Raw genomic sequence first — 20,767 nt, 5'->3', positions numbered from 1 at the left:
CTCACAGCTTCCTCGAATATGCCTGCTTGCCCCCATTTTTTTCTCCTACCAATAAGAACCTCCTCACGTGGCTTCCTTATTCTCTCTTGGAAATTCCGCCCGGTTTTGGAGCGCTGAAACCGTTTCCACGGATGCAGGCGCCTGAGGGCAGCCCTACGTCCTGACGTACACTTGAGCGCCGACGCAGGAAGGCCCCCCACTTTCCCTTGCGTCCGATGTCGTCATCTTCTGTACGCCGAGTCGGACTTGCCGAAGAGGCACGTGCGTGGTTGAATGGAGCTGGTAGCTGGTTGCTACGAGCAGGTCCTTTTCGGGTTCGCTGTGCGTCCGGAGGCCAATGCAAGCGGCGACCGCAAGGTAAGAGTCCGCGGGCGGAGTGACTGCTGAAGCCGGGGAGGTGGAAGGTCAGGTCTGGTTCCTACGCGGCCGCTGTAAACACATCGTCAGAGGTGTTTGATTAATTAATGATTCAAATTGAGACTTAAGGATAAGCCAGCTTTTAAAACATGGAGTAGGCATTTGTTAAAACAAAGTACTGTCTGTATTAGCAGACATTCTGAACCATGGTGCACGAAGGAACCTGGCATTTCTGCAAGTTGGGCAAACGAAAGAACAGTTCTCTTTTTCACTGAGTTCCTGCCCTAGGACTTTACTTTAGAGCTGGTTTAGGATAAAGAAAGTGACCCCAGTTCATTCGGTATTTTTGGACCCTCAGTGAGGCTGTTACTTGAAATGGTGCGGAGGAGCCAAAGGAATGGATCCTGTGCTAGAGATCTTCCCGACATAGGAGAAGGAAGGAGGAGACAAATGGAGAGAGATTCCAACCAAATATAGGTATTTTACTAGATGTGTAAGGTGATGTGAAAGGTTAAGTAAATTGCCATTAGTCAAACAGGTAGTTAGGACATACCCAGGACTAGAAGTAAGATCTCCTAACTTTTAGCCCAGTGCTATTTTCCCCCTACGCAATCCTAGGTATTTCCTACAAACCAGTTTCATTAAGGGATACTTTATGAGGAAGTCAAGGTGTCAGTCTTGCATTAACCAGAAAATTGGATATAAGTTGACTGGTTACTTTTGAATACTTTGTTTTTTGCTCTGGTTATTAATATGGTTTTGGCCTTTGGCTGAAAGGTGACATGTTTTGAATATTTAAAGGTAATATTGATTGTGTTCTCTTTGTAATAAAGTTGCTACCATGTTCCTGACACACGGTAGTCCTCACAGCACCCCTGTGAGGCAGATATGGTTGTCCCCATTTTACAGCTGAGGAACCTGAAGTTGAGGTCGGTTAAGTGACCTGCTCAAAGGCACACAGCTAATTGGCAGACCCAGGATTCAAATCTTCAAGTGTCTCTTGATGCTTGAAGCCCTTAACTATTATCCTGCTTCTAAACCTAGACAGACAGTAGCCCATATAACCAACACCCCTTGTTTTTATGCACGAGCAAAGGTTCTTCTTTGACTTAAGGCCCTAACAGCCCCTCGGGAATGCTGTGCCTTTATTCAAAAGAGGAGTTGAGGGTTTGAGTGGGACCTTAACGTTCTTGTAGTCCAGTCTCCATAATTGTTTTGGAGTCATGGTAATCAGCATTGCCTTCCCATCCTCCTTTTCCCCACCTCATTCAGTTCTCAGCTTTTTTGTTTGCCTGTCTTAACTTATATATCATGGCATAGTTTTTTTTTCCGTTTGTAGGATCCATCGGTAGTTTTCATGGATCATGGAATCACCTGCTTTGTAGAGAACTATGATATGACTGTGGCACTGATGGTATGTTTTACTGTTCAGCAGAAATGGAATCCTGTGGCCGACTTCACTCACCATGCCCACACTGCGTCCTTGTCAGCAGTGGCTGTAAACAGTCGTTTTGTAGTCACTGGGAGCAAAGATGAAACCATTCACATTTATGACATGAAAAAGAAGATAGATCATGGGGCTCTAGTACATCACAATGGTAAGAAAATTTTATCATTTACGATAATGACGTCGAGATGTTATTACTTTCCCATTTGACTTCAGTTGAACAACTTATATAAGTGTCTGCTATGCAGCAGAATCTGTGCCAGGAAGTCCAGAAAAGAAAAAAATGTCTTTGTCCTTAAGTTGCTCACTGTCTTTACGGGGAGATAGAAGGAAGCACTTAATTCAGTGTGGGGCGAATGGGAGAAAGCAAATTTTCACTGAAAACTTCTTTAAAATGACATCTGTATTATCTTAGAAGAGAAGTATCGGTTGTTAGCCAGGTAAAGTTTGCAAGGAAGGAGAAAGGGTGTTCCAGAGGAGCAGGCAGCACGAGGAGCAGCATCATATTGGTAGCCGACTTAATTGAGGAGTGGCTGAGTACATGCCTCTCAGGAGAGTGCCAGGAAGGTACGGTTGTGTCTTCAGTTCATGGGCAAGAAAACCTAGGTTCAAAGATGTTACGTGACTTAGAACCCAAAGATAGGTCTAGAACCTTTGTTTTTGACCACTGATGTGCATGGGGAACTAAGCAGGTCAGTATTATGAGAAGGTTAAAGTGGAGATGGGGCCAGATCCTGGTAGTCCTTAAGAGGAGGAGGTTAGGCATTGAGTGGGAGGGAGGGTGAGGAAAGAGAACAAGAAGGGCTGATGAGAGCCTGCCTGATAGAAGTTGAAGGCTGTGGATTGAGTGACATCAGTTTGTAGTAAGCTACAGATATTTCTGTAGGGAGTGGAAAGTTAGTTGGTGTGTGCAACAGAAAGGTGGATTACAAAGGAACTGATTTTGGTGACAGTAGGTTTTCAGTCTAGAGAAAATGGGTTGTTAAGGGTCTGCAGATCTCAACATAAAGCAGGTGGAGTGATGGAAGCATGAAAGGGCTGGGAAGATGTAAGGTTGTGGTCAGAGAAGAGATTCTTAAGAGTTCAAGAGTTGTAATGTCGAACATTAGGTGGTAATAGTGTTCAGGCTGCAGGTGTGAGGGACTAAAATACAGAGGAGGTAAAGGTTACTGGAGTTGGGGAGGTCAAGGAGTAGTGATTCCCAAGTCATGGTGGGGTTTTCCACACTGATGTGAAGTTGCCTGGGATGGGATAGGATCGAGGAATAGAAATACTGAATAGGTAATTCTTTTTTCTTGTTATTGAATATTATATGCTGTTTTCATTGCATTTCCCAGGGAACAAAGAATGAGGGGTTTAACGTGTTCAAGAAGAAGAAAAACAGGAATAGCTCAAAATAGTCAAGTCATTTAGATAAGTACTTAATTTGGGGAAACTCAGCCAAAGAAGAACCCTTTTTGAACCATATCTTCATATATTGTAGAAATTCCACACCAGGCATTAATTCCTAGCAGTAAATCTGGAGTGATGTCTTTCTTATGTTAGATGGTCTTTAGCTAGCTACTTTGACAAGTGTCTTGCTTTTCAGCAGAAGCTAGGCTTTGAGTGATTTCAACATACATTCCTTTTCCTGTCTCCAACCCCACCCAGTTGGCCCAAGGAAGGCTTCTCTCTTAAGCTTGGAAGAAATAAGTTAGATAAATCTGGTTTGTCTAAACGCATTGGCACATGTGTTCAACAATAAGGAAAGGACTTAATTAGAAGGAGTTTGGATGGAGGATGAGTGAAGGAGGGCTTCCGATTTCCTTCATCTCTCATATAAATCCCATTGGTAACAGGCCTTTTCCAGAGAACAGATGGAGTCATGAACATAAGAAGTAGAAGATGTGGGTGTGCAAAATTTCCAAAGTAGGAAATAGAAGAAAAGGGAAAGAGGAAAACTTGGGCCAAAATGGCTAAAGTCTCCCACTTTGAGAAGATGGTACGTAAGCCAACATGTACTGTTAGAGGGTTTTTGTGTGCACGCATGTGTGCACGCGCAACATTATTCATCAGAGATCTTTGGCTTTTCAGTGTAAAGAATTGACCAAGAGGTGGCAGGTGAACGTTAATGACCCAGGGGTTCACACTTTTATTCTGTAAAGGACAAAATAGTAAATATTCAGGATTTGTGGCCATATGATCTCTGATAAGATTACTCAGCTCTGCCTCAGTAGCACGAACCCAGCCATGGACATTTTGTAACTGAATGAGTGAGTTGCAGTAAAACTGCATTTATGAAAACAGGCCATCAGCCCGATTGGCCTGCAGACAGTAGTTCACTGACCTCTGAGCTGTAGGGCAGTTAAGCTAGGTGACACGAGCTCCAAAGGATAGGGTATTTTACTTGAGGGTCAATGTGTAATGATGTGCCTGCTTTGGGGACTTAGAGGAATGCTTTCTTCAGTTACCTTGCCTGCTTCCAGCATTTTAATATTTGAGGATAATGACTATGTCTCCCGTCTCAGAAGCTGTGGGGGAAATTCATGGGGGATCCAGGCTTCATTTTGGGCAGAGGGAGTGGAGTGTTTTGTGAAGAAGTTGGGATGGTGTAGGAAAACATGCTAACCATGGGAAGGTAAATTACACATGGAAAAGTTGAATAGTGTAACATTTTATTAAATTGTTCAAATAAATTCTCATGACAGTGAGTGAGAACTGTATAGAAGTTAAATAAAAAACAGCGCTGGAGTTACAGTATTTGAATTGTGGATGATTGGGTAGCTAACCCACTGCTTATAAAGTAGAAGTCATATGTCTATTCATTTCAGTTTGTTCCCAGATTAGCCTATTAATCAGTTTTATTTGCTTTCTGTTCAAACAGTCCTAGCCAGCCACTTCCTAAATTATTGTTACAGAGATGTAGAGCAAGAAATGAATTGATTAGTTCAAGTCTATATCTACAACTTGAGAAACTGCTGAATATAATTGCATAGGCTTGAAAGTGTTCTAATGTGAAAAAAATAATTTCTTCATCTAAGACTTTAAGCTGTATTTCAGTAATAGTACACATTACACATTTACCTTAGCACAGCCTTCAAACCAGAAAAGCAATTTACATCAAGTGAATATTAATCTCCCCTATCTTGGTTTCTCCACAGGCACAATAACTTGTCTGAAATTCTTTGGCAACAGGCACTTAATCAGTGGGGCAGAAGACGGACTTATTTGTGTCTGGGATGCAAAGAAATGGGACTGCCTGAAGTCGATCAGAGCTCACAAGTGAGTCCAGCCCTTTCCTGTTGGTGGTTTCCAGGTGCCAGTCGAGTTGGGGGCTAACTGTTGATTTCCTTTTAGAGGACATGTGACCTTCCTTTCCATTCACCCATCTGGCAAGTTGGCCCTGTCTGTGGGTACAGATAAGACATTAAGGTAAGTCATTAATGCCACAAGCATCTTTACTAAGTTGTGGTCTTTGTTCTCCAAGTACAACAAGAACCCACAGCCAGGGTATCTTTTATTCTAATAGAGACTGTTTCTGTAATCGTCTCAGCCATTTAAAGATACTGCAGTACAAGGAAAGGTTGGAAGCTAGTGAACCTTTTCATAACGGTAGGAAGAAATGACAAGCTGTAAATTCATACACGCACATAGCATTCCGGTCAGTGTAAACTGTAAAGTGATGAGGGGCGTGTACGAGAAAGAAATGTTTTAGGATGTGAAGCCTTTTAAAAAAATACTAAATTACCTTAAAAGAGTGTGGGAGTGGATAACTTAATCTTGCTTGATAACAAATATTTCAGATCTTGCTATAAGAAAGATGGCAGTTCTTTTAAATAGCCAAGTATTTAGTAAGTTGTCATTTGAGTAAGTCTTCATTATGTTTACCTTTATACTTAGTAAGTTAGTGATCATGTATAAGTGAGCTTCCTGTTTTGCAGAACATGGAATCTTGTGGAAGGAAGATCAGCATTTATAAAAAATATAAAACAAAGTAAGTATTTTTTTGGAATGTATTTTTTAATAACGTGATGGACTCTGAATACACACACACATTCTTGTGTACATGCATGTACATATTTACTTCTCTGCATGATGGTGACCACCTCTGAGAGCAAATGCCTTAGATTACTTTCTTTTCCCACTTTAGATGGGGATTCTGTGGCTCTGCCACCTACCAGCTGTATGACCTTTAATGATTCTTTGAACCTGGTTTATTGTCTAAAAATTTAACTGGCAAAATATGTATTGTAAGTTTGTTGTGAAGATTAAATAGGGTAATAGATGTGAGAATCTGCAGTATAGTATACATTATACTATTTGCTGTTTTTATCATTACTCTGATCATTTTATTTTCCATTTAGGAAGTAAAAAAGCTTTTTTTTTTTAACTTACAGATGCTCACATAGTGGAATGGTCCCCAAAAGGAGAGAAATACGTAGTTGTCATACTGAATAAAATAGATATATATCAGCTGGACACTGCATCTGTCAGTGGTACCATCACAAATGAAAAGAGGGTGTCTTCTGTTACCTTTCTTTCTGTAAGTGATCAGAAAGCAGTGATGGAAGTTTTGTGCATATCATGGTGGCCGACCACCGTTGATGACATTCTGGGTATATTCTTTTTCTCCTTAATAGGAGTCTGTCCTTGCAGTGACTGGAGATGAAGAAGTTGTAAGGTTTTTTGACTGTGAGTCACTAGTGTGCCTCTGTGAATTTAAAGCTCATGAAAACAGGTATTTTTTTTGCCAATCTCTATGTGTATGTATGCAGAGAATCTCCATGGGTGTTATATATACAGTAGTCTCAGAAAGTCGGGTATAAATTTTTGTGAACTGCAGAGAGAGACATTCCTATATATAGGTGATTTCTGGAGTCAGGTAAGGGTGGTGGAAATGTTGTCTTCTTGCTCTTGGTAATGCAAAGGTGGTGAAGTTGTCATCAGGACTATTGGTTTGCCTGACATAGTTTCTAATAATTTGTTAGACTTTGGGCCAGAAATCAAGCATATTTTAATGGGGAAAAAATTAAACAGTCTTCAGTTTTGCCCTGACCGCTCTGGTCCTTTTACTTTATTCCTCTTTGCCACTTCTCCACCCTTTCTGCACTATATGTTTCTCCAGCTGGAGAAATAAATGACAGTTTATTTCTGTTTTGTGCCAGTCTGTTACCTTTAACTGTTCACTATATTTCTAGGGATAGACTCTTGAGTGTCAGAGTAAATGGCCAAGTGACTTGGCCAAGATTACCCTCCTGCTAGGGATGGAGCTGGGATCAAAACTGAGTTCTATCTGACTCTGCCCCTGCTTTTTCTACTATAATTTTGAAAAGGCTGGTAATGTAAAGTTACACTTCATTTTGCCTCATTTGCATGTTCTACATCTTAAATACATACTTCTTCTTATTTTCTCCATAACAGGTTTTAAGAAATCTCTCTTTGTAAATACTTAGAAAACTGCAAACAGTATATAGGCCCTACCTTTTCCCTGAGTTGTGAAGTGAATTCATTCAAGGCCAATTCAAATGTACTAATAACACCTATGATATTTGAGCTTTCATTTATTCATCTAAGAAGTATTCATTGAGCATTCATTATTAAGTACGGTGCTAGGTATTTAATGATGAACAAAAAAGATGAGCTTCCATTTGTGGCTCATATTGTAGGGCAGCAACAGATATGACAAACAGGTGGGTAATCATAATGGGAGGGGGATAGAATATTATAATTTAAGGATACTAGTAGTTAACTTAGATAATATGATCAGGGAATTAGGGGACTGGGTCTTAGGAATTAAAAGGAGCTACTTCTAAGAGGAGGAGAAAACTGTAGGCACAGTGGTCTGAGGGAGGAAAGAGCTGGATAATAGGATAGCAACAGATAGAAGACATTTGTGGGTAGGTAAGAGCAAGCCACACGGCGCATGGCTCTGGAGACTGGAGTGGGATGTAGATTTTATACAGTCCCTCTGTGGATTTTGTTTTGTTTATTTCTTACTACAGGAAAATTTATAAAGTCAGACAGACGAGTTTAAGGACGCAGACCCCATAGACCCACCACCCAGCATTAGCAGTTGTCAGTTTATGGCCAGTCTTGCTTCATATGTATCCCCAACCACTTCTGTCCTCCCATGTTATTTTAAAGCAGATCCTAGTTTTGTGGGATTCTAAGACTGGAAGTAACAATTTGATTTTTACTTTTAAAAATTGTTATGGGGCAAGGAAGCCTTGATTCATCTCTGTTGTCTTTGCATACTTGTAGTTTCTTAAGTGAGGGGCTTTGTTTAAGAATTTTTGTTAATTTGTAATAACCTGATTATTTATAATTATATCATCATCTTTTCCATTTTTCTTAAGATATAGTTAACAGTCAATTTTACCCTGGAATTTAGATCCTCTGCCTCATAGGAATGTGAAGCTTAGTTGCTCATGGAGTAGTGTGGAAGCACTGGGAACACTGAAAAATCAAGAGATTGTGCATAGGAGCTTTATTAACAGCATCATTCCATTTGGAAGAAACGGTGTTTTATGGTGTTACTATCTCTGTCCTAGGATAAAAGACATGTCTAGTTTTGAAATTCCAGAGCATCAAGTTATTGTTACAGCATCGAGTGATGGTTTCATCAAAATGTGGAAGCTTCAGCAGGATAAGGTCAGTGTTTTAGCACAATATAAATACGCTTTAAAACAAGTCTTAATATCAGTATTGCTTTAAATTAAGTGGAATCATTTTTAAAGGTCATGAGGCAGAGATCTTTAAATAAACTTTAAAAATCTCTTCCAGGCATGATAGATACTCACAGTTTTAAAGTTAGGGTTCCACAGAGCTGACTTAGGGCCAGTACTGGTGAATCTGAGCCGGCATGATCCCACAGCTTCTGCTTTTTTGATCCAAGAAGTGTTACTTTCTTCTCTTTTGTATGTTGATGTTATCTGTAAGATTTTGTTGGATAAAAATATGTTGTTACTAGAAAAAAAATTGCAAATTTCTGATTGATTGTGGAACTAACAGTAGTTGTGAACCAGATAATTAGAAAATTAAATTTCCCTTAGGAGTCTCCGTCTCTTGGTTTAGTTCTGTGAATGTGGTTTGTTGAATGTCTACTTTGCGCAAGGTTCTTTGTTCAGGACCTAGAAGTGAATAAGACATGACACCTTAGTAAATTTACAATTTCTGAGTATTCAGGAATTGGCTCTGTGAAGGACGTACGCAGACCAATCATGAATCAACATAATAGATTTCTTCTAATAGCTTATTTTTTATTCTCAAGATACGGTAAGTTTTAAATGAAGGTGATTTAATTATGCAAAAAGAAAAATAATGGTGTAAAACCCCCTATATTATTATGTATTTTTCTCTCTTCTGGTTTAGAAAGTTCCCCCATCTTTGCTCTGTGAAGTGAACACTAACGCCAGGCTTACCTGTCTTGGAGTGTGGCTAGACAGAGTGACAGACGCAAAAGAAAGCCCTCCTCTGACTACAGAGCCTTCCCTTGGTAAATGAAAGTGACCATTTAAAAAAATTGAATAGTCTCTTATCCTTAAGTGTTGAAGTGGAGGAGATCCAGATAACTTCACTTTATTGTCAGCCTGTGTTTATTTCAAAGGGGGAAAAGTCTTTAATTGTACTGTTTCTTATGTTTTAGTAACTGAAGAAGAACAGTTCAAAACCAACAAAAAGGAATCTGGCAGTGTAGTGCAGGAAGAAGAAAGGCAGTCCGGACCCAGCGTGAAGAAAGGTGGTTTAGCTGGTGACGGTAGGAATAAGCCAATGAAAGGAAATAGCCTGATGTCAACCAAGAAGAGGAAGATGGTAAAAATGTTGGAAAAGAAAAAGAGAAAAAAGAAGAAAATGTCAGTGGTGCAGTGAATCCCAAATTTCTCATAAGAGGAAAACTTTTTAGATGGAATCATTCTTCCCAAATGTACCTAATTTCTTGTCCTGAGTAAAGCTAAGAATTTCTTCTTTTGGAGAATATGTACAGCTTTAAAAGAGCCACTTTTAGGTGGTTTTTATTTTAACAGTGGTAAAACTTTTCAGTAGGCAACAGCTTACTAATTATATGTCACAGTGATGTGTAGTGTTAAATGTATAATATATAATTTTTACTGTTGTGAAAAAGATCTTTCTCAATATGTGATGGTTAAAAATAGTACAGAATCTTAAATATATTCCTTACCAGAGGTGGATAAAAGAGGTGGGGTTTTTTTTGTTTTTTTTTTGTTTTTTATATTTTTCTCCTAAATGGGGGAAGAATTATAAAAACTGCTTTATTTTGGCTTTTTCAGATCGTTCTAGTATTTTAATGCAGACTTTCTTCATTTTGATAGCTAAAGTCTACAAAAAGATTTTCACACCAGGAAATAAAGACAAATGTAAAAAGTATAGACATATAAAATACGCATGTATAGAGCATATGCTTAAGTTTACGGCTATGTATAAAAAGGTTATTAGAAAGATTGCCATACTTCATTAAATTGTGCTTCTTCCAAACTGTGAGTGACAAGGTACTCCAAGAGCAAGAAAATGATGTTCATGTTTTTTTTCCCTCTGTTTCAGACCATCAAAAATAAATCATTTAATCTAACAAAGGTAGTCTTAAATTCAACCTGTTGATTATCTTCTCATTTCTTCTTTTCTCAGTAGATTACTGGGTATTTGAAAAGAGACATCAGTAGGGGATTCATAGGTTTGAAATAGCTGGGCAGATATCCAATCTGAGGCTCCCATGGGAGTCCCTCCTGTTTAGACAGAATAAGACATCTAACGCTTGACATGAATTGCCATTGATTCATTTTGTAGAAGGAAATCATCTAGGAAATGAGCCAAGTCGTGTGTCTGACATTTCAGTCTACCTCTCTGATAACTTCAGGCTTTAAACAAAGATGAATAGAGGTTTGGGTCTTTAAGACCTTTTTTTTTAAAGCAGTTTTAGTTTGTAACAAAATAGAGAAAATGGTACAAATGATTCCCCACATACCCTCTGCATGCGTAATCTCCCCTAGGATCATGGATGGGAATGGTTTGTTTTTTTTTTTTCTTACCAAGGATGAACTATATATTGATGTATCATAATCACCCAAAATCTGTAGTTTGCTTAGGGATCTCTCCTGGCATACATTCTGTGGGTTTGGATAAATGTATAATGTTATGTATCCATTATTATACAGGCTGTTTTCATTGTCTGTCTAGTCACCTCTTCTCCACATCCGCTGCTGGCAATCGCTGGTCTTTTTATTGTCTCCAGGGTTCTGCCTTTTCCAAGATGGCCTAGAGTTACAATCATATTGTATGGTGGCCTTCTCAAATAGGCTGCTTTCACGTAATCTGTATTTAAATTTCCTCCATGTCTTTTCATGGCTTGATAGCTCATTGGTTTCTAGTGCTGAATAATTTCCCGTCATATGTGCCATGGTTTATCATTCATCTATTGGAAAACATTTTGGTTGCCTCCAGGTTCTGGCAATTTGAATAAGGTTGTTATAAGCATCCAAGTGTACATTTTTGGCTAGACAAGAACTTTCAACTGGATAAGAAATTTCTCTGGGTAAATATAAATACTATGGATCATGATTGCTGGATTGTATGGTGAGAGCGTAAGTTTAGGTTTGTAAGAAACTGCCAAACTCTTCCAGAGAGGCTGTACCATTTTTCATTTCTGCCAGCAGTGAATGAGTGCCTGTTCCACATCCTTGCCAGTGTTAGGTATTTTCAGTGACTTGGAATGTGGTCATTCTAATTTGGTGAATAGTGGCATCTCATTGTTTTATTAGTTTGCATTTCCCTGATGACATGATCTGGAGCATCTTTTCATATGCTTATTTGCATATTATCTGTGTATCTTTAGTGAGGTGTCTGTTAAGGTGTTTGGCTGAGTTTTCAATCTGATTTTTTTCTTACTGTTGAGTTTTAAGAGTTGTTTATACATGTTGGCATTAGGGAGGCTCTGCCATTTACTAACTGTATGACCTTATTCCAACTAGATAACCTTTCTCCCTCAATTTCCTCCCTGTATGAAAGCAGGAGATAATAATAGTCTTTTACTGCATAGGGTTAAGATTAAATGAGTCCATCCATGTTAAAGTGCTTCAAACTTTGTAAACGGTGTCACCCAGGTTTGGGTCCATGGCAAGTGAGCGGTGATACAGGATCAACACTGGGAAGACCAGCCGATCTAGAGAGTTAGTGGAGGTAATGTCTTCTGTGGCGACTGGCATTCAGAAGGGAGTAGGATATCATTTAATTTACCCTCTCTCCTTTAAGAAGCTTGTCAAGTAGCCTCACTCCCTAAAACATCTCAGCAGCATTGTTTAGCCTGTGGCCACCATTTTCTCTGTAGGTAGAACGTAGTCCCTTCCCGTTGTAGGCAATCCTCAGGCTAGAGGGACAGCCCTCCCAGAGGGCCAGTATCTGATTTCCTCCATTAACGTGCTCTTCAGAATCCAGCCTCACTCCCTCCCTTTGCCTAAGTGGCTCCCACCAACCTAGGCCTGGCACTGAGGTGTAGGGCAGGGACATGGGATAAGCATAATGAACTTTTCCTGCCTATGAGGAGAAATGTTGAGATACAAACAGTATAGTAAGAACAGGAGGGACCCCATCTTAAAGCTAAGATCCCACTTTAAAAAACAGCTGAGAAGATTCATAACATATTCTCTGGTAGTCAGACAATAACTCAACAGCCTATCTTAAAGCAGGGCAGGTAGTCTTAACTGGTATGTCCCCAATACTTGAGGGTAACCACTATCTTGGAGAACAGAATAAATAAATCCCTTGTGTTGGGTTTATTTAGCAGAATCAGCTGAAGGACTGATAATAAAGGAAAGGAGACATGGTGTCTCACCAGAGATAAGCACCTTGAGACCACAAATCAAGTTTATGCCCAACAACCTCCCTTCTGCCCTTTGCCCCATTCTTGAAAGCCTTAAAAGACAGAATCCCCAGACTTTCAGCACACCACATCTCTGAGGATGATTTGCACTTATTTAGGTTCATACTTTCAAATAAAGCTTTCTCCCTGCTCAAATTATTGTGGTTTGCCTCTTTGCTATTTCACTTTATTTCCAAGTATTTACTCTGTCTCCGCTTTACTCCTAAGGGGCTGCTAAGAGCTCAGATTTGGGCCTGCATGTTTCCATCGCTTGGGTGACCTAGGCAAAACTGCACCTGTGCGATCTGCTCTTAGTAGCCTGCTTGAAAATCTCCTTTGGGAAGTTCTCAGAACATAATCTCACTACCCCCTGTGCTCCATGGCTCCCCCAAATCCTTTAGTGGTCTGGTAGATGCTAGTTCCCATGCTGTCCGACTCCAGCAGACGCAGGATGCCAGGTGACCCTGGCTTCAGGAATTGGCAAGGACATCTGCCCTAGGCGGATAAGTTTCCCTCTGCACTTACCTGTTCTCTGCAGCCTGCAAGGCAGCTGCCATTCCCTGCTGCTCTTGCTTTAATGAATTCCTCCCTTACTTACACTCCTCTGACCTGTCCAGAATTCTTTCTCGCCCAGAGTCAAGAACTCTCCCCTGTCCAGGTTGAGGTTTCTCCAGCGCTTCTTCACCTACTGAGCAGGGAGAGACCTCGCCAGACGTAGCTCCCGGGCAATAGCGCACGTCGGAAGGCCTCTTGCGAAACCAAAACTCTGGGTTTCCGGTTTTCAGTCCAGGGGCTTGGAACTGAGACGTAACAGCCCTGTCCGGGCCCCGCCCCCGGTTTCGGTGCGCGGGCTGTGACTCCCCTCCTCAAGCTCCGCCCGCCGCCCCTGGAGCGCTGAGAACGCAGGGTCTCTCAGCAGCAAGCCCCGCCCCACGCCACGGCCCCAGCACGCACAGAGAGCGCCGCCGACTCCTCCCCTCAAGCCCCGCCCTACGCTCTGTCCGGCTCCCGGGACGGAGAGCGCGAGCCGCGACCATCGCCTCCAGCCCCGCCCCACGCTTCGCCCCGCCCCCTCCCCATCCTACGCCCCGCCCGACCCTCGGGACGCAGAGTGCGTGCCACCGCATTTCCGGCTGGACAGCATATCCCGGGTTCGCGGCCTGCGTGCAGTTGTCCACCGGTGCAGACCTCTGGAAAGCGGTTCGGGTACTTAGGAATGATTACTTTTATTGATACCTTTTGACTTTTTGCAATTATGTGCGAGGCTGTGCAGCCTCATGCTCTTCGATCTCAAGATTCAGTTTGGCTGCGTCGTAGTTGCTTTTGTGGTCTCGCATTTTCTGCTTTCTTACAATACGTGAACCCTATGGCATCCGTGTGCTTTCGAGGCAGATCCATAACCAATGTAGCGTCGTGTTGATAAGTTTCCTGCAGGTTTGGTTGTTCTATCTCCTTAAAAATCTTGGTAACTTAGTGCTACTTCTAGTTAATGATTGGCACGATTCCAGGGTGTCCCTCCCCTTTTTTAACCTACACTTAAAAGACGTGTGTATTGCTTTCAAGCTTAGCCTCACTGGTAACAAACGCATTTTTTCGAAGAAAATAGGAGTTAACACCCTGGTTTGCTAAGGGTGTGGTGTCCCACGTAATTATGATTGGGGTTTTAATATATTTTATCCTCCTTGCCTGCACTTCCCGCCCCCGTGCCGCCCCCAATCCGAAAAGAACAATGGTTTGAATGCAAAAGTAGCTGTCTGAAAGTTTTTCAGAGTTTGAATGTTGAAATGATTCTTAGAGCAGGGGGAAAAGCAGCACGCCTCCCAACTAAAGGGGGCAGTTGAAACAGTTGAATTAAGGACACGGGAGATTTTTGCATTCTGATACACTAACATCTTGGTTAGGTGATGAAAGGTGAACTCACTACCTGTACAGAGCTGGTCAGTGAATTTTGCTCGGTTACTGTGGCCTGTGTTACTAACATTAGGGTTATTACCAAATAGTTGGTATCTGTTTAGCATTTACTCTGTGCTAAGCACATTTACGTGCTACCCATTTAAATGCTCGCTATAGCCGTAGGAAATTTGTACCCTTGTTATCCTCATGGTATAGTGAGGTGAGGCTTAGGCAGGTTGGGTAGCTTGCCCCTTAACTTCTTACCTACTAAGGGGTGGAGCTGGAACTTGGACCCACTTCCTGACTGCTAGAGAGCTGTGCTGTCAGTCACCGCTGATCCAGCTTCTCCTCCGCAGGTGCAGAGCTGGTGTGGTCTTCTGTGTGCACGGAGTGAAAGAACGATGCAGAAGGACTCGGGCCCCCTGTAAGTGGCACAGTGAATTGGAGTGGAATAGCCAGGAGCTTCTCAAAACCAGTGTCTCTCCTCATCTGAAAAGAGCCCTCCAAGTAGACTCCTGGGCAGCATGGGGTATAGGTGGTTGGAAATGTAGGCTAGGGACCTGGGTTTGAGTCCCAGCTCTGCCACTGACTCTAGGCAAGTCATCTAACTTCTCTGGGATTTATTTTTATTTCTATGGTGATAGGAATGTTCTGGAATAATGACATTTTAGTCCCATCCTGTGATTATATGGTTTTGTTTTGTTTTTTAAACCTTGTTGGCACTTGCTTTCTTCTTTCATTTTCAGAGTGCCTTTACACTGGATCGGCTTTGGCTATGCAGCTCTGGTTGCTTCTGGTGGGATCATTGGCTATGCAAAAGCTGGTATGGTTTGTAGTTACTTAACCTCTTCAGATCTTCATGGTGAAGAGGGAGTCTCCAGGATCCCCAAACGCCCCCCTAAAAAAACAAAATCTCGTTTGACTCAGGTTTGCTCTAGGCCCTCTAGCTCAAGTGCAGGCTTATTGTCAGTCCAGAAGCTCCTCCTGCACTTGCCTTTTTGTTATCTGGCTGGGATAAGCCAGGCTTCTTGTACAGTCACTTGTTTTTGCCTCTTTATCTAAAGGTGCTGGGCATGGAGTACTAGACTGTTATTATCATTGACTGCCATACCTCATCCTTGACCCCAGTGCCATCTATGTGCTCTTCAAGTAGGAGGAAAGCTCTTGTCTTCAGAAACTCATTTTTTAAAGGCTCCTCCTTAAACTAGGCATGGGTGTATCAGTGAACATGCTTGTTTCTATCTTCTTTCCTTGCCTGCATCCCCACCCAGCACATATACCAGAATTCTTATTCAGCACATGTTTTTTAAGTCACTGGCCCTACTTCCCTTTCCTTTGGGAGTTGCCTGAAGTCCTGCCCATGGACAGTTCCAGCCCTTGGTGGGTTAATCAGGCTTGGTTAGGAGGCCTTCTTTTCTCCTGCCTATTAGAGGGGAGAGGAACGATGTGTTATGACTTCTATGGGAAAACAGCAAATTCCGTAAGATGTCTGTGCTCGAGAACTCCTTTGTTATGAACTGTGTCAAGAGAAGTTCTCTTTGCTGTTTTCCTGCGCAGGGATGGGAAGTCTGGTTGATTCTGTTAATGAACTGAGTGTCTGACATGATAATGCAAGAGTGTGTTTGCTTCCCTCCAGGTAGCGTCCCGTCCCTGGCTGCTGGGCTCCTCTTCGGTGGTTTAGCAGGCCTGGGCGCTTACCAGCTGTCTCAGGATCCCAGGAACATTTGGGTTTTCCTAGGTATGTGAGCTTCACTGTCGGCCTGGTGCAGTTGTGTGTCCAGAATACCCTGCCAGGAGGGGGAATGTGGCAGGTTCTTCACATGAAGGCAGCTTCACTACTACTGCCAAGTCCAGGGAAGTTTTAAACTAGGGGAAGAGGGGGGTGGCAAGGGGTGTGCTGGTTTCTCTTTATCTTCTATGTACAGAATATGGGAAGGTTTTCATACCTTATCAGTTTAGATTTAACCAGAGAAATTAGTATTAAACTTGTACAAGGCAAGTATATGTCTCTTAGCCATTGTGATTGCCCGCTGAAGCAGGGGTGCTTGAGCATGCCTGAAGGATCACACGTCTGGCCTAGGTTTGCATCAATACTGCATTTTTCCCATTTGAAAATCATTTGTTAGGCCTTCAGCAGTAAGCTAAATATGTAAGACATAGGCCTGTCCTTCGAGGAGCTGTCACCTTAGTTGACATAAAAAGCGACTCTGGGGGGCTGCTGAAATGCTGTGGGAGCAGCACAGGCAGTGAGCAGCTCGGGGAAATGAGGATACTTCTTACCAGGGTGGCCTTGGTGCTTTTCTATTGAGCCCCAGCCAGGTGCCAGACGCTGCAAGGAGTATGGGCATCTCACTGTCTCCACAGACCCACAGGATGAGCAGACCTACTCATGGCCTTTCCGTTCTGGCCTTCGGTGTGGTGGGGAGAGCAAACATGATAGCAGAGTGGCTCCTGCAAGTCCATGTGGGCTGGGGAGGGAGGCCAGCAATGGCTGATGTGGGGTGTGCTGGGGGATGGGGGAGGAGGAAGTGCCGTCCCTTAGCTCTGCCTAACAGCTCCCTCCCTCAAGCTCCTGAATGACTCTCAGACCTCTTTTTTCCTTTTCTGATTCTACTCCCCTCACTGAGCAGACGACCTCACTGCTTGCTCAAAGAGAAAACGGCAGCCATCATGGGGCTCCTGCCTGCCGCCAGCCTGCAGGCCTTCCCTTGTCCTGTTTGGCTCCACCCAGGCTCTGAGTCTCTCCTCCCTGCCTTCTTGGGGCTTTACTCTATCAGCAGTGCCACCTCTTGTGTTCTGATGGGTCCCTCCCACTAATGTCCAGATGGGCTCATCTCACCCATTGAAAAAAAAAAAGATTTCCTGTGACCAGCACACGGTTGCCTTCCTCTTCCCCTTCAGAAACTTCTCTTAAAAAAACCTGTTATACTCTGTCTTCATTTCTTTACCTCTCATTCACAGCCAACTTCAGTCTCCATTCTGTCCCCCATGTCCATGGAAACAGCCCCCACCCCCCCACCCTGAGGCTGGCAGTCACCCATGTTTTTCAAAGCCAGTGTACATTTTTGTAGTTCTCCTTTTTTTTGACTCTTTAGCTGTTCTCAGCATTGTCCACTTTTCACTCTCCGGTTTTCCTTTTTATTTTCTCATTCTCTTTTGTTGACCCATCCTCATTGTTGGGCATTGAATCTTAAAGTTCTTAAGGCCTGGCTCGTACTGTCTGTCTGCCCTCTCACTTGACAGTGTCATTGAAGCCCAGGCCTTCAGTTAAGCAGCCTTACAGGAATGACTGACAAGTGTATCTCTCCTCCAAACTTTACTCTTGGAAACACAGTTGTCTGCTTGAAATCCTTTAAACATCTCAAGGCGTCTGCCCAAACCTGACCTCCTGTGCTCACGTACATTTGGTCTTCTGGTGGTTTCCCCCCAGTCTGGGTCTTGATTCCTCTCCTCCGTCCCTCTTGGCTAATTCATTAGCAAGTCCTATCGGCAGTCCTTCCAGCACATACCCTAAATCGTTTCATCTCTCTCCACGGCCTCCATCCTCATCCCAGTCATGCACTCCCTTGCCTGCATTCCTGAAGGAGTTTCTTAATTGGTATCCCTACACATTCTCTGGTTTCGCTGAAGTTTGTTCTCCTTGGTAAAGCTGGAATTATTTTTAGAGTATAACTGTTCATGAATCCCTCTGCTTAACATCCTTTAATGGCTCCTCACTGCTCTTGAGATGAAAACCACAGCCCCTAATGAGGCCTTCCAGGGTCTGTGTGGTGTGAGCCCTCCTCCTCCGTTGCCACACCCTGGGTCTGTGCCACAGGGGTCTTGCAGTTCCCGCACACCACGGGGCTCTGCATATCCTGTCGCTCCGCTTGGAAGGCGCTTTCCTTCCCCTTTAGCTCATTGACTCCTGCTCTGCACACCTTGGCTCGATCTTCACTTCCTCAGCAAGTCCTTTCATGATCTCCCTGAATAGACTGGCTCCCCTATTTATGTTATTTGCATTAATCACAAATTATACCTTTGGTGTAGGTTTTTATTTGTAAGTCTTTCAAGTCTGCCCTGTTAAACTGCAAACATTATTAGAGCAAAGACCTTTGATGGCAGTCTTATTCTCCAGCACCTAGTACAGTTAGGGGCATACAGTCGGTATTTTAACAGCTGTTGAGTGGGAGGTTTTACAGGGCCATAGCATTGGCAAGGAACAGGGAAAAAACTATGGCTGAAGAGTGGTAAGAAGAGACTAGAAAGGCAGGCTGGGCCTGGACTGAGGGCTTGGTGTTCCAGCCTTTGTATTTAGTCCTGTAGGTCACAAGGCTCCCCCAGCCTGGGGAAGGAGATGGGATGAGATGGGGTCTGGCCCTTGAAAGATGGGTGGGCCTTTGGTCACTTCTTAGTTCTCTCACATATAAAACATAGTGATCTTTGCCTCTTCGTCTTTCCCGTCAGCTACATCTGGAACCTTGGCTGGCATTATGGGAATGAGATTCTACCACTCTGGAAAATTCATGCCTGCAGGCTTAATTGCAGGTGCCAGGTACTTTTCACCATTGCTATTCTTCTTCACCAGTGTGAAATTTAGTTAAATGCCCAAAATACTTTGTACATTCAAAAAATTTACTTGTTTCAGTATACCGGATGCTGGGTATCAGCCGAAATGATTTAACATATGTACAGATAAAGTGCAAAAACAGTAGCTGATTTAATGTCAAAATGAAATAAGTATATTCATTCCCTGTGGAGAGGTTGTTCTTGAACATTCGTCGGCTTGTCTACCCTGGTTCCTCCCTGCAGTGGAAGCAGCTTCGTGCAAAGCCACGACCGCAGCTGCGTGACGTGGAGCAGGGGTTCCATGATCCTTAGTTGTATGGGTATCCTTTATTATTGAAAATTGTACTAAAAGAGAATTTTGGTTGAATCCTGCCTTCTGATTAGCTTTGATTATAAACTCCAAACCGGATGGATTTTTAAAATGTAGTCCTTAAGTATAATAAAGATACCCTGAAGGCAGAGTTTAAAAAAATCTCTTTTGGAAGGTTATTGATCTAACTGTCATCATAGTTATGATGCTGTGAAGCATGATGCCTTATAGTTGGTGGTAGACCAAGGTCAAGAGCAGTAAGCCGGGAGACTGAATATCTGCCATTACCTATCCCGGTGACTGCGGAAAGGCATTGGTCTCCCCAGCCTTCGGTTCTCTCATCTCTTTAAACTCTTGGCAGTTAGATTAGGAACTCCACACGTGTACTTATAAGGCCTCAGTGCATGACTGCTCGTGCTTTTTCTTGGGCACTTCCCAGGATGGAAGGTCCACCTTTACTTGCTTGGCCCTGGTACCTCCTCACCGTGCAGTGGGAAGGACCTGCCAGGTCCAAGTCTCTTAAAAATTTTTAGTGCTTGAGTGCTTCTTTTGTCCTTTACCTGATGTTTTTGTTTATGTGTTTCTTTTGAACAGTTTGCTGATGGTTGCCAAACTTGGAATTAGTATGTTGAATAAACCCCATCAGTAGTAGGCATGTCCCAGCTTGGACCTGTGAAGATTTAAACTTCCACTGCTTTTAATGTACTAAGAGAAATAAGTGCAGCATTTTCACACATTCTGACATTTTACTTAAAAACAAAATGACACCGATTTAATGTCAAAATGCAAGGAAAAAAATCAGTCATTGTCATCACAGCCGTGAAGAGGTGGGTAGTGTGTAACACAAGAGATTATTATTATGCCCTCATACAGTTTGACAATTGTATGTTGATGTTATGTCTTTTTTCTGTATCTATGGGTAAATCTCAAGGGGTAGAATATTAGGTATCAACACTGGGGGCCTGAAACCCAAAGCCCAACCCAGAGAAACAAGGGGAAAAAAATCTCTCTTATCAGATTTAGGATATCTGTTGTTTTGCTCATCTTAGAGCACAGACCTGCTTTGAAATTACTCTAAATATTACTGAAAATAAAGTTTACTATAAAAAATATTTTCTATGGTGTCTTCGTTACCAGAGCTATCTAGAACTATTGTAGACGTGAATAGCAGGAAAATATAGGGACATGGAAGTGTTTTGTTGATGCTTTAACAACATCATTACCCATTGTGAATTACTTAAGGACCAAGGGAAGTTGTTATGACATTATACACTGTAGGAAAGCTTGTTTTAACAAAGATCTGTAGTGAGGGTTTCTACGATTAGGACTATGTAACCAAAAAGAAAAAATGAAATTGTGGTTA

The 20,767-nt window shown here is 42.5% G+C and overlaps 2 protein-coding genes and 1 long non-coding RNA gene across 5 annotated transcripts; 2 read left to right on the top strand and 1 right to left on the bottom strand.

Moving 5' to 3' along the window:
- Positions 1 to 146: 146 nt before the first annotated feature.
- On the top strand, positions 147 to 10,948 carry PAK1IP1 (PAK1 interacting protein 1). 2 transcript variants are annotated; one of them, XM_036888678.2, is made up of 10 exons: positions 147 to 357; positions 1,790 to 1,955; positions 4,945 to 5,065; positions 5,141 to 5,215; positions 5,725 to 5,777; positions 6,181 to 6,326; positions 6,424 to 6,521; positions 8,335 to 8,434; positions 9,155 to 9,278; positions 9,429 to 10,948. In XM_036888678.2, the coding sequence occupies exons 1-10, from the start codon at positions 274 to 276 to the stop codon at positions 9,650 to 9,652; spliced, it is 1,191 nt and encodes a 396-aa protein (XP_036744573.1). In that variant the 5' UTR covers positions 147 to 273; the 3' UTR covers positions 9,653 to 10,948. The 2 variants fall into 2 exon arrangements, with proteins under 2 accessions (XP_036744573.1, XP_036744574.1); XM_036888679.2 differs by having other exon boundaries at positions 157 to 357; positions 1,793 to 1,955.
- On the bottom strand, positions 5,060 to 13,660 carry LOC130681366 (uncharacterized). The gene is made up of 3 exons (XR_008994471.1): positions 13,179 to 13,660; positions 8,584 to 8,715; positions 5,060 to 5,190 (listed from the first exon to the last, which is right to left on the bottom strand). It is a non-coding gene; the product is annotated as an uncharacterized LOC130681366 (long non-coding RNA).
- Positions 13,661 to 13,732: 72 nt separating this feature from the next.
- Positions 13,733 to 20,516, top strand: LOC118914151 (transmembrane protein 14C). Of its 2 annotated transcripts, none has more exons than XM_036888714.2 (6): positions 13,733 to 13,859; positions 14,903 to 14,970; positions 15,293 to 15,369; positions 16,183 to 16,284; positions 18,993 to 19,080; positions 19,999 to 20,516. In XM_036888714.2, the coding sequence occupies exons 2-6, from the start codon at positions 14,948 to 14,950 to the stop codon at positions 20,051 to 20,053; spliced, it is 345 nt and encodes a 114-aa protein (XP_036744609.1). In that variant the 5' UTR covers positions 13,733 to 13,859; positions 14,903 to 14,947; the 3' UTR covers positions 20,054 to 20,516. The 2 variants fall into 2 exon arrangements, with proteins under 2 accessions (XP_036744609.1, XP_036744610.1); XM_036888715.2 differs by having other exon boundaries at positions 13,769 to 13,853.
- The last annotated feature ends 251 nt before the right edge of the window (positions 20,517 to 20,767 follow it).

This window comes from Manis pentadactyla, chromosome 16, assembly GCF_030020395.1.
Source record: "Manis pentadactyla isolate mManPen7 chromosome 16, mManPen7.hap1, whole genome shotgun sequence".
In the NCBI taxonomy this organism is placed as follows: Eukaryota; Metazoa; Chordata; class Mammalia; order Pholidota; family Manidae; genus Manis; species Manis pentadactyla.
This window is presented reverse-complemented; position numbering and strand designations above follow the sequence as displayed.

Bases quoted from the DNA above. Each gene is read 5' to 3' on its own strand.
- LOC118914151 (XM_036888714.2), top strand. From the start codon at position 14,948: ATGCAGAAGGACTCGGGCCCCCT. The intron at 14,971-15,292 runs GTAAGTGGCACA...TTTCATTTTCAG, and splicing joins CAGAAGGACTCGGGCCCCCT to AGTGCCTTTACACTGGATCG. The intron at 15,370-16,182 runs GTATGGTTTGTA...GCTTCCCTCCAG, and splicing joins CATTGGCTATGCAAAAGCTG to GTAGCGTCCCGTCCCTGGCT.
- PAK1IP1 (XM_036888678.2), top strand. From the start codon at position 274: ATGGAGCTGGTAGCTGGTTGCTACGAGCAGGTCCTTTTCGGGTTCGCT. The intron at 5,778-6,180 runs GTAAGTATTTTT...TTTAACTTACAG, and splicing joins TATAAAAAATATAAAACAAA to ATGCTCACATAGTGGAATGG. The intron at 8,435-9,154 runs GTCAGTGTTTTA...CTTCTGGTTTAG, and splicing joins GGAAGCTTCAGCAGGATAAG to AAAGTTCCCCCATCTTTGCT.